The sequence below is a fragment of the Micropterus salmoides genome, unplaced genomic scaffold (genome assembly GCF_014851395.1).
Source record: "Micropterus salmoides isolate LMB-PRFRI ecotype aquatic unplaced genomic scaffold, ASM1485139v1 Ms_hic_scaffold_4, whole genome shotgun sequence".
Lineage (NCBI taxonomy): Eukaryota > Metazoa > Chordata > Actinopteri > Centrarchiformes > Centrarchidae > Micropterus > Micropterus salmoides.
This window is the reverse complement of record NW_024043372.1, coordinates 35,467,359-35,480,117: the sequence shown is the minus strand read 5'-3', so window position 1 is coordinate 35,480,117 and position 12,759 is coordinate 35,467,359. Positions and strand designations below refer to the sequence as shown.

Below are 12,759 nucleotides of genomic sequence, written 5' to 3'. Positions count from 1 at the left end.
TTAATTATGATATGCTATGATAATCCTTTCAGAGCACTTAATAAAGACCAAAAAATTTAATTAAAACGGGGCATTAATCAACATGTGATTTAAAAAAACTTAGATTTGCAAGCTTGTGAGTCATCACTCCTCTTTGTGCGTTGAAATGTAAAGATAGGTGACAAATTAAAGGAAGAAAACAACACATAGTGTCTTAGTATGGAGTCAGGCCACCATCAGAACAGCTTCAGTCTCCTGCAAAGTATACAACCTTTATTTAATCAGGTCATCTCATTGAGATCAAGCCAGACCTGAGAACAGCAGATAGGAAGAAACACAAACACCCCAGACTAAACAAAAAGACATGTAGCATCAAAGACATTCACAGACATTAATCACCTAATACTGTAAGTTTAGATCATTTGGTCTTGGTGGTAGAGAGCATTGTCTTACAAGCTGGTCCAAAATCTTCTACAAGTGTGAAACTGGGCTGAGATCTGGGGACTGCAAAGGTCATATCATTTTATTCACATTATTTTTTTCACTCACCAAACCACTGAGCGAGCCCTGGTGCACAGAGGCACTTGATACATTTCCTTCACTCTTTTATTCAGGTTTATCCTTTAATTTGTCCCATGTCTGTGTAACTATCAGCTAGATCAGCTATCAGCAGGTGCTGGCTGTAGAAAATATTAGATAAGAGTGGATTTAATGGACTAATTATAGAAATGCGTTGATTTGCAGAATGTGCATCGGTGTGTTGCAAAGAAGTGCTGCACCTGGTTAAAGCAGAGATTCCCCCAGAGAACTCTCTGCAGCTATAAATACCTGCCAACCACAATGTAAAGTTTGGGAGTATTTTAGAGCCAACAACGTGGTTAACGTTCCTCTGTAAACTCTCGTCAAGATTGCAGCAAATACTGTTTACTTTTTGTCCCCGCACAAGCTCAATATATTAGGGTGATCAACCCGAGGAGTGCGTTTCAGTTAGTTGTCAATTGAAATTAATTGTCTAAATGTTTAAAAGTACCTCCATGTTAAAAGTCATTTCTGCACCCCTAATGTCATGGTACCATTACATCAAGCGCCATCTAACGTTTTAGTTATTTTCTTTACCCCACACACTGATACAATACCAGGGATTATCTCAGTAAATAAATCAGGTCCAGTATTTTTCTGATCAGGCATCCGACACATAGGGTTTGTTTTTATTATTATCATCATAACACAGCAGGGACTTGGAAATTACACTCATTTTAAAATATGCTACTATTATCATTATTCTAATGTGATTTATGTGTCTCTTATTCAGGATGATTGAATACAATATTGAATTATTAATAAGACAAGTTTATATTTATTTTGGAAGCATTTATTGTTATATTAATATAGTAATATATTAAAATCAATAAATTAGTGATTAGATATTAAAAATAATGGTTAGGTTCAGCCCTATTTTATACACTTCAATGATAAACCACAGAATGACATCAAATAATTATCAAATAAATGTTTCACCTCTGTCAATATGCACTCTCCCTCTCTCTCTCGCTCGGCCCAACACATGCACACATTACTTCTCCCTCCCTTTCTCTTTCTTTCTTTCTTGTTGCCTTTCTCTCCTGTTCAGCTCAGTGCAGTGTGCTTTTTTGGCATGAAGGTTTCATTTCAACAATGTTGCCAAGGCAGTTTGCTACAAAATCAAAAAAGTTTACATTTAAATATGACATAACAAGATGAATCCAATCAAGAGCATTCAATGTATCAGTTATGAATTACAAAATCCAAAATTACAAATACAGATAGAACGTAAACTACAAATAACAGTGAAAAAAGTTCTCTCTCTCTCTTTTCAGTGAGTTGGTTAAATAGTGTTTAAATCTCGGTATCGATGAATCAATTTCCTGGAAGAAACAGGGAGAACGGTCATGAAGGAGGTTCTGAATGAGATATTTGAATCACAAGGTTTGTGATCATCAGTATGATGTGACCGTCAAAGATATCTTTCAGGCTACAGTGGCATCATCAGCATCACTGCTCAACTATGGAGCTGTCCTCAGTTTTGGGTGAGGAGGCAGGCCCTGGTCTTTCGCTGTGCTGGTTTTCTGTTTGGCTCTCCTGGTTGGCTGTCCTACACCATCAGTAGGGTGTGGGCCTTTACCCAGGAGGAAGTGCTCCCAAGCTGGTATAGACTCTTCCACAGATGCCCAATATCCTGTCTAGAAAAGAGAAACAATACAGTTGCAGGACAAAGTATGTGAACCATTTGGAATTACCTGGATTTCTACACAAATTGGTCATAAAATGTGATCTGATTTTGAAACTGTTTCAGTTCAGCAGTATTCTTGGGATATCTGGTATCCTGTCAGCACAGCGTGCCAGTGAAAAGCAGGAGCTGCGCATTGATATTATTGAGCATATTAACAGTACAAACCTTGTCAGTGAACTATGAGGGCAAAAAGCAAATACAAAACAATCGTTCATTATCGAGGTAAAATGTTCTATTAATCGTGATTTTAGGTCATATTGTAGAGCCCTAATAGAGAGCCCAAGTCCCTCCGCTTCCGGTGAACCTTAGTTTAGAAAAAATATGTACGGTAGTCAATGGCAAGAGTTTGAATTGTGCTCTGAATTACGATGATGGTCAATTTAAAATGTACATTTAAAAGTCAAGAAAGTTGCAGTTTAATGTAAATCTGTTGAGGTATAAGATTGTGAAAACACGTTATTACAAAGGCCACAAACCCAAAAGTTGCGTATGTGACGTAACTTTTTCTCTCAATGACTGAAGCTAACGTCACCGAACATATATGTGTAGATGACGTGATAAAAGGACAGAGTCGTTGGATAAACACATCAGGTAACATATATTTCGGTGTGGAACATAGCTAAGTTATCTAGCTAGCAGCAACCAAGCGGTGAATGTTAGCTAGCATTCCCGCGCTAACATGTTGGTGACATATATTGTGCGAGACGACAGATGTAGCTCATTGAACGGTTTTAACACAAAACAACATGTAACTTTACTGTTTTTCGACAAACTGCAACTTTCTTGACAGAAAAAATTATCTTTTAAATTGACAATCATCATAAGTGTAATTCAGAGCACAGTTCAAACAGGATAAAAAAAAAAAGGTTTTCTCTCACCATTGAGTACCATACATGTTTTTGTCGAAAAAAGTTCCCACGGTCTGGAAGCGGAAGCGAGGGACTGAAGTGCAATTTATACTTGTGCGTTGGTGTCTCTGTCGTTCTGCAATTACACCACCAAACTCTAGTTGGCAGTAGCACTACAGCGTCCACTGTGTTGACTTTTGCTGGCCGAGCAGGCTAACTTCCGGTTTAGCGCTCCGCTAACTTGAATGGGGGTAAAATTATATACATCGGCAGGTATAGACTTTTCAAATGTTATTGTATGAATGGATCGCATTCTGATAGTGAACCGAGTCATTTGGCCGCTAGTGACATTTACTTCAAAGCATGGAGCACTTCCTGTCGGCTCGGAGCCATTGCGGGGCTACCCAGCCGAACAATCACAGTTCTTATGGTCCACGTCGCCCCAACGTGTAGTTACATTTTTGAGGATGTGCACGTCAGGCCACGGCGTAGGGTACGGGGCTACTTGTAGGCTCTGCTGTCAATTTGACGCAGAAGTATAAATCCCAATTTAGGCTCTAGTGTGTCAGAGAGGTAGAGAGGTGTTAGAGAGGTAATGCCACAGCATCTCAATCGGGTTGAGGTCAGGACTCTTACTGGGCCACTCCAGAAAGAGTATTTTCTTCTGCTGAAGCTAGTCTGTTGTTGATTTACTTCAGTGCTTTGGGTTGTCCTGTTGCATTACCCATCTTCTGTTGAGCTTTAATTGGCGGACAGATGGCCTTACATTAAGGTTTGATATTTGTTTCAGTAGAATCCGAATTTGAATTGCTCAACTTGATAATTGCATTAAAAAACTGAACCTGAATAGCATAATTTGAAATTGAATTTATAAGTTTAAAACTTAATTCCAATAAACTGCAAATTGAATGTAATATCATGAAATTGTCTTCAGTTGCAACTGAAACTGTGTTTGTGTTCCTTCCTCATCATGTCAATTTTCTTTGACCAAGAGCTATAAGAGCTGTTAACAGACTAGCTACAAAAAAAAAGGAAACGTGAACCTGTGATGTAAGACACCATCAGAAAATTCACACACCGTTGTATGTATCAAAAACTTGTTACCTCCAGAGCCAGGAAATGTGGGCTTGGCAGCAGTTTTCCTCTGAGGCGATCTTCTATCTTCTGTAAATCCTGCATTAAAAAAAAGACACAGTCATCGACACACTCTTTAATCTTTGTGCAAATCTTATCCCTACAATTTCGTCAGTTAAAATCAATATTATCTAAATGTTGATAATATTACTTTATAAAGCACTACTTTGGATAGGTTACGGACACACTTAATAAATCGGCAGCGATTTTCAGAGGGTATGAGATTTTTATTTACTCGTTATCCTCGCTATGGCAACCTGAAAAGTATGTAAACTTGGCAAAAAATAAAACGTCCCTTTTTCAGGACCCTGTAAGATAATTCTGTAAAAATCCAAATGACTTCACAGATCTTTATTGTAAAGGGTGTAAACAATGTTTTTCATGCTTGTTCAGAGAACCATAAACAGTCAATGAACATGCACCTGTGGAATTGTGGTTTAGACCCTAACAGCATGCAGATGGTAGGCAATTAAGGTCACAGTTCTAAAAACTAAGAACACTTAAGAGACCTCTCTACTGACTCTGAAAACACCAAAAGAAAGATGCCCAGGGTCCCTGCTCATCTGCACAAACCTGCCTTAGGAAAACTGCAAGGAGGCATTAGGACTGCCGATGTTTCCAGGGCAATAAATTGCAATGTCTGTGCTGTGAGATGCCTAAGAAAGCTCTACAGGGAGACAGGAAGGACAGCTGATCGTCCTCGCAGTGTCAGACCATATGTGACAACACCTGCACAGGACCAAAGGGCCCCCCCAGATGCTGATAGTTACTTTTGATTTTGACCCCTTCTTTGTTCAGGGACACATTGTTCCATTTCTGTTAATCCCATGTCTGTGAAACTTTGTTCAGTTTATTTCTTAGTTGATGATTGTTTTGCTGAGTATAGATGCAGCAGCCAGTAGCTCCTTCAAACAGCGCTACACTTGTGTTTTTCATCTGTTTTTTCCAGCTGTATTGCCGAAACACGTATCACCTATGACAGAAATTCATCTGAAATGGAGGACAGAGTTTTAGGATTAAAGAGCAGCAGACCTTTAGATGATTCACCAGCTAAATCAACCACACCAGGTACCACGGCGGGTGCAGTGATTGCTCAGTAGAGAGAGGAAAGAGAACCGGCAAAGAAGCCATGTTGGCCCAGTTTTGACTAAAGGCTGCTCCCAAAGGTCCAGTCTGGACAAAATGGGACTCGTGTTGGCCAAGCAATGGAAATCAGAGACTGTTGTGCCCACCTGGTCAAAGAGACCTGCCCCATCACCATCCCTGATCAAGCACTCGGAAAGCTGACCATGTTCCCAGTTGTCCGGCCAGATGAGACGCTTGGTGCTCAAACTGTCAACATAGACACTGTTTCCCAAATGTCAGCCTTTTTTTATGATGAAAACCATTTTATCATCTTGTTGCCGCTCACCCAAGACAGACATGTAAAAATTTTTAACATTCTACCGAATGTTCTGTGTGCACACTGCAACAAGATGTACAACAGCGGCCACCTTTGATGATTTAATTTTAGATGAATCCACTGATTAGTTTTTGATTAGCTGTTTAGTCAATTACAATGTCAAAAAAAAAAACAACAGTAAATTAAAAACAACTTTAAATGTCTTGACATCTCTGAAAACCAGAGGAAGCTGCAATTCTTCACATGGCTATGATCACTTCAAAGACAATTCACTGATTATCAAAACTGCTGTTACTTACTACTGAATGAATCTGTCTAAGCACTAGTTGCAGAAAAGAAACAGGAGAGGACATGCCCACACAGTCCTGAGTAGACCTATAATCAGCTGTGTGGGTGGACCACATTCAATCAGTAATGTGATGGCTCTTCAGCAGAATGTAAAATCAAAGCCTTCCTACCTGCAGCAGTGTGGCGTTCCTGTGGCGAGCGGCCTCACTTTCCTTCACCTGCTGCTTCCTCTGGATCTTCAGCTGCTTCCCGCGATTCACCATCTGCTCCAGAAGCTCTGCTCTCTGGTCTAAACTGATGTCACACACAGTGTCAGGAGTAGAAAGCTTGCCACCATATTTCACTACTAATATGAACATTAGTCCAGTTCACACTGACTGGTGGCTGTTTTGCTCCTAAGCAAAGTTACGTCCTTGTTTAGATTGACAGTATTGTTGTTGTTTTTTTAAATTTCAAAACAATATGACGTGTCACTGTTTCTACTGACTGACTGAGCTGAAACTATCATGTTAAAGTTAGTGGATTAAACAATGTGTTGATCAACAGAAAATGAATCAGGTCTTAATTGCGTTATTATTTTTCCGTTTAACTTCAGTGCTGGAATAACGTTTCCCGCCACGAGTGTTTTTCACGCAGGCTTTTCATGTTGTTAAAATCAATAACAAACAGCAAATACACGCGTAGACTCACTTAAAGTCTGCATGTACTAACTGTGCAGACAGACAGGAGAGTCGCAGGTTAGCGTTATTCTTTATAGAAGAATCACAGTTGAAACTCAATCCAATGGACCAATAGTAGTTAGTATTGATGATGGTAAACTCACATTTCCTCGTGTCTCTCAATTAATTTAATTTCTTCAGGTACAGAAGCAGACATAGCTGGACGCATGAAGCCCTTCCTGTGATCCCCCGAAGTGTCCAAGCTAACCAGTGTGACGCAACCGGAACGGAAAAGATTTCCACTTCAAAATAAAAGCGCTATTTGTTTAGGGAGTGTAATAGCAATCTTGCCATCACAGGAGAAAATCGCGTTAGATCTTAGAAGACGTTTCGTCCCTCTAGTATCTTCAACCAAGTCCAGTTGCCCTTGACTTTAACCTTCTTTGGATAACTAGGACCTGGATGACTGAGAATTTTCACAGACGTTAGACCTTTAGTTTTTTTTTTTTTTAAAGTTATACTAATATAACGTATAAAATAATAACGCCTATGAGAATATGATTATCACTCTGTATTAAAATTCCAAACTTTAACTTCAAAAATATTTTGAAACTTTTGTTCGGAAGTTTCAATGCTTATTTTCGAAAACTTAACAGCTTATCCGAGGCGTTCAGTAACCATGGTAATCAAGACAGCAGGTACCCTCTGCTCCCTGTTGGTTATATTTCAGAAAGCAGTTGATGATGCAAATGGATTTTCCTGGTATTTCATTATTCAACGTAGAACTTTTTGTATCTGCTTTCTAAAGTCAGACTTTTTCTGGTAGATGTATGGAGTCAAATTTGGTTTTATCTTTAACATTCTCTCAATTCAAATCAGCTTTATTGGCATGAATGTAAAACAATATTGCCAAAGCTACAAATAACATTTCATTAAATAAGCAAACGAAAACAGTAAAAGTATGTGTGCGTGTTAAAAAAGTAACCGCAGTCCGACCACTCTAAAGAAAGCTCTGCTCCAGTTCTGTTCAGCTGTGTATCACTCAACTCACAAAACGCACAGGGTTATTAGCCGACTAATAAAAACAACAAACGCAGCAATATACATTTAAAGTTACAACCGCTGACTTACTTTTGTTGTTTTCGCTGTTTTCAGTCCAAAAACAGCTCGAGGTGCGGGACTCAAGTCTCTGAGCTAGAGTCCAATCAAGCCTCAAGTCTTTTGTGGTTTTAATGAATGTTGTATCACCTGCTGCGTTCAATCCAGGCTTTTTTTTTGAGTACATCTACAGGCTGACATGTGTAAAGTTTTCTTCCTTTCCAAGTATCAACAAGGATCTTTGTTTGCGTTCAGCTGCCCATTCCACACCTGCGCAGTGTGTACCACAGTCGCTCTCGCGCATCAGTGGAACGTAACGTGTTGGGCAGTAATACTGTAATATTAATTTCCCCAGTAAAGTGTGTAGTGTGACGGATTTCCAAAACAGTAATTACAGTCACATTAAGGCTGTCCGACTGAACGCTCCATCCCTGACGTGAATGAGCGACCGCGCTGCGGCTCAGCGGGACCGGACCGTATCAGCTATTAGCCAAAAAGGAAGACAGGAGAACAGGGAGGAGAGGGATTTGCAACAGCTGGAAGTAACGTTGTTGCCATTATTGTGTCACGGTCTAAGATACAAAGAACATTGTCGTCTGTTGTAAACTTTGCGCGACCAGCAAAAAGCTTTTAACCGCGAACAATTCTACAGTGACTTAGGCTAATTGAAGCATCAGCTAAAGCAACACAGCAACGTGAAACTCCGAAAGAAACTCTGACCGCTACTGCCAGTGATGCTTGGACTCATCGTGAGAGAGAGTGGCGTTATATCACCCAGTAATAAATAGGCTAGAGTAGCTAATATTACTTTTTTAAGGAGTAGCCTATATGCTAAGTAACTTAGGTAATAGCTATATTATTTCTGAGTAACTTGCCCAACACTGAGTTGACAATAAGCATCGGATAAATTGGGTATGATAATGTTTACTTTGACTTTGTTATCGATTGATCACTCATATAGCCTATATACACTTTGCTGTATGAGTGGTTACTTTTTACGTCTTTATGTCCTTATGTTAAAGGTTTTGGCAAGTTATAAAATAATTTCTTGTGAATGGTTGTGACGGGGTTTATAAAAGGCCTTTTCAGACGGCTTTGATCCGCGGGGTCGCTCTGCGCTCCTCATCAACAGACAGGCAAACAAGCGCTCCCTGTGGTAACCATGGCAACGGCTTCTGTGTAACTGACGCTATCCTGTGAAACTGTCGCGGTCGTTCTCGTCTCACGCACACGCCTGCCCGCTGCCCGAGTTGAAATGCCAAACATTTTCCTACAGTTTATCAATAGACAGAGACTGATCTGGCTGTTTGATCAGAGTTTCCTGAATAATTTAACTGTTTCTTTAACAGGCAACAAACTTTGCTGCTGTCTCTTATTCATTAAAAATGATCTATTAACTTCTACTAAACTAATTTGAAAGTTAGTTATATTAGTTGCATGTTGCACATTTAGCTGTTGAAGCTTGGTAAAAAATGAATACTAAATAATATTATTATAGAGAGGTGGCAAAGGCGCAGTGGATTAGAAACTTGTCACTGCAACACATCCACCAAATAAGTTATTGTCATGGGTCCCGCTTTACCATCCATATGCTATAATAGAGCCGCCGCCAGTTTTATCGGGGTGTGGGGGGGTCTCAGTATATTTTCCTGCTTTTTTGCCCTTTGCCAATCACATGCCTGAATTAATGACAGCTTATTAACTACTGTATGTCAACACACCCTGCTGACTCTCAAACCAGTGTAACGTTAACTAAATAAAACTTTAACATTAACATTACATTATCAACAATAAACCTGTGACCTGTTTTTCACTTACAAAGCACAACCATGTAATGCAATTAATTACAGCTTATTAACTAGCCTACTGTAAGTCAACAAACCCTGCAGACTCTCAAACTCAGTGTAACGTTAACTTAATAAAACTGTAACGTTACATGATCAACAAAAACCCTGTAACTTGTTTTTCACAGAGCACAACCATGTAATATTCAATGCAATCACTGACAGCTTATTAACTGCTGTATGTCAACACACCCTGCTGACTCTCAAACCAGTGTAACGTTAACTAAATAAAACTGTAACGTTGCATTATCAACAATAAACCTGTAACCTGTTTGCAACCGACATTAATAATTAACGTGATGGCAGCCAGCGGGATGTAAATGATTGTTATTAACCACCACAAGTTTGGCAAGCTAACAAACGCTCATTCATCTTTTCATAACATAGTTGGAGTTAACCTTCCGTAGGTTGTAGCTAAAGCACGTTAGATGTCAATACTTAGCTAAACATGCATGCAGCGCTTATTTGTTTGGGTCTTATTGTATGAAGTTTTAAAACCAAAGTTTATGATGAATGGCGGAGCAGCTGCCGGTGTTTGTTGTCCTCTCTCACGTGATGCTACGTATTACGTAGGCAGTATAGGTAACGGAGGGAGGGGAATAACAGCAAGCTTATCAGACGTTTCCTAAAAAATAAACATTGTTCAAGATTCCCTCACCTCGAGTCTGAGTCAAGTCTAAAGTCTTTTGAGGATGAGTCACAAACTCAAGTCCCCATCTCTGGTTCAAGGCGCCACCGTTTCTGTTGAAATAAATGTTTTGCTACGTTTTGTCGGTACTGAACTCAGCCTGGGTCACAGAGAGCTGTGAAGAAGGTAGTAGAAGCACAAAAAGGACAAACAACAAGTGTGTACACCTTTGTTTAATCTCACAGTATCTGCCAGTTTCCCGTGTCTTGCATTTAGGCCCTAACCTGTTTGCACTCGGCTAAACGTGAGCTACTCTCTTAAATTTAAGAGCATTTTAAAGCTAGGGTGGGCAATTTATTTCAGTTGAAAATAACTTTACATCCCAACAGCAATCAATAAATCAAATGCCCTGACACAAAAGAAACAAATCCTGTTTGTTGGCTGTCAAGGGGCTGTAAAAAGCACATTCAGGGCCGAATCAGGCCGAATGAAATGATTGGTTGGCCTACCTACCTGTCTACCTACCTACTTACCTTCGCGTACTCTGCCTTCACTCACTACACATGAAAATGTTTTTGGGGCAGTGGCTGTAGAGGGAGCTCTGAAAGGAGGAGGTACGATTTTTTCCAGTTAGATACTTTCTATATCTACAGTAGGTGTCTCTTGCTAGATTCTCCAGCTTTTCCCATCCCAGCTTTAAGTAAAACTAAATTTGATAAATAGCTTTTATTTATATATTTGTGAGAAGTATTTTTGCGTTTATCTTCCACATCCAAAATTTCCCTTTTAGCAAACATAAGAGTAGATTCCAAATGTGCATTCCCAATACTAAAGTATTAATGTCTTTGTTTGATCAGTAATGGAGGCTCACACATTTCAGTGAAATTAGAAACAAGTAGCTGGTAACAAAGTGGATACATTATGTGTGCTAAAGAGAGTAAGATATTTCTTTCGGGAGTTGGTGCATGCAACCTGATCTAAAACCCACTAAATACTGGACTTTCAACAACAGTAACAGAGCCTGTAGAAAAGAAACTACAAAACACAGAAAAGCACAAATATCATCATACAAATGATTTCGGAAAATTACATCAAAATTCATTTTTATTTTATGTATATCAATACCATTTACATATTAAACAACACTGTAGTATAATGCTTTAATATACCTTCCAACAAAACAAAAATAAATCTGTCTTTATGTCCTATTTCATGTTACAAAAGAGGAAGGAACACCCACCATTCCAGAATGGGTCAATGGAGACGAAAATATCTAGTGACTTGCAAGAGAGCTATTCTTGTCTGTTCATGTCTGACAACAGAATCATGGGCTCCAGACAAAAACCAGAAGCCAAAAAATAAAAAAAAGTGTGAATAATGTTATAAAATCATAATAACTGCCTGAATGTTAATGGAGGGTGTGACGCTGGAAACTGGAATGTGATGATGACTATTAGCTGGACGCATGACACCTGGCTTCCACAGGATCCACCACAAACAGCGATGCCATGAATGAGTTCAAATAAGGGAAAGCAGATTGAAAATATTTATAATTATAGACCAAACACCTGTGTCAGATTTGAAATCTTGCGGGAGATTTGTGGTACGTTCAGTCAAGAAATGGTGAAAGAATTCAATTTGGGTTTCAAAATCATCTTAGGACAAAAGAGAGAGACTGAAAATTTGTAATGATGGAATTTCAAATGTGATGAAATATTTCCTGTGACACAGTCGATACATGCACAGTCTCCAGAAAATGGCCGGATTACAGTAGCAACAAATATATGTACATGTCTTATTGACCCTACAGCTGCGTGTGCATTTCAAAGGCAACACTGATCACTTTACATTCTGAAAGATCACAATGATCAAAATCACTTGGAATGGGGACAGGAAAAATGGTAGTGACCATCTTAAAGGCCCTGTCACACCAGCGTTTTTAACAGCAAAATTTCAGAAATCAGTTAATTTCACTCAATCAATAAATTCGATGTGCAATTCTAAGATGTTAAGCACATGCATACTCGACATTGCTAACCTTTCAGTGATTGGAAATGCAGTATGGCCTGCAGTCAGTCATGATACAGATAGTGGATATATTTCTGAATATAACTTACTGTCCTATCAGCAACTAGTAGCAAGCCAACTAGTAAGGCAAGCTATGTAGACCGCCTAGCTCTAATTTAACTTATTGCGATAATGCGCAAATAAATGTAGTTGTGCCACTTTCTAGTGTTACCCAGTAAGGCACACAGATAAAGTGTGATGGGGGGTTGGGGGGAGAAAAATTGGCAAAAGAGAGAGAAAAGCTTGCCTAACATTTTTTTCTGTGAAGGAAGGATTCAAGTCTTTGGTAAAAGTTAAAAAAAAATCAAAATACATTTGTCCCTGCTGTCACATATTCATTCAAAATGCAAAACCACAGGTGTTCATTTCATGCCATCAATCACAGAGGTACAGAATACCATCAAAACGAGCTGCAAAATTAGAAATGTGTGTGTATAAGGGATTGCTGCAGCGAAAACAGGAAACATTTCAGACTCTACTCTGCTTGTAAGCCACAAAACCACTGAAAATGCATCTCTGGAGATAAGGGAGTGAGGAACAGAA

The 12,759-nt window shown here is 39.2% G+C and overlaps 1 protein-coding gene across 2 annotated transcripts; it reads right to left on the bottom strand.

Annotated features, from left to right (window-relative positions):
* Positions 1 to 225: 225 nt before the first annotated feature.
* On the bottom strand, positions 226 to 6,873 carry cunh3orf14 (chromosome unknown C3orf14 homolog). Of its 2 annotated transcripts, none has more exons than XM_038697646.1 (4): positions 6,744 to 6,873; positions 6,091 to 6,214; positions 4,201 to 4,269; positions 226 to 2,198 (listed from the first exon to the last, which is right to left on the bottom strand). In XM_038697646.1, the coding sequence occupies exons 1-4, from the start codon at positions 6,806 to 6,808 to the stop codon at positions 2,022 to 2,024; spliced, it is 435 nt and encodes a 144-aa protein (XP_038553574.1). In that variant the 5' UTR covers positions 6,809 to 6,873; the 3' UTR covers positions 226 to 2,021. The 2 variants fall into 2 exon arrangements, with proteins under 2 accessions (XP_038553574.1, XP_038553575.1); XM_038697647.1 differs by having other exon boundaries at positions 6,091 to 6,209; positions 6,744 to 6,847.
* Between the last annotated feature and the right edge of the window lie 5,886 nt (positions 6,874 to 12,759).

What these genes read in the sequence shown, in the direction of transcription:
- cunh3orf14 (XM_038697646.1), bottom strand. Translation starts at nt 6,808, where the DNA reads ATGCGTCCAGCTATGTCTGCTTCTGTACCTGAAGAAATTAAATTAATT. An exon ending in GGAACGCCACACTGCTGCAG is followed by an intron (nt 4,270 to 6,090) that starts GTAGGAAGGCTT and finishes TTTTTAATGCAG; the next exon opens with GATTTACAGAAGATAGAAGA. An exon ending in CACATTTCCTGGCTCTGGAG is followed by an intron (nt 2,199 to 4,200) that starts GTAACAAGTTTT and finishes TCTCTTTTCTAG; the next exon opens with ACAGGATATTGGGCATCTGT.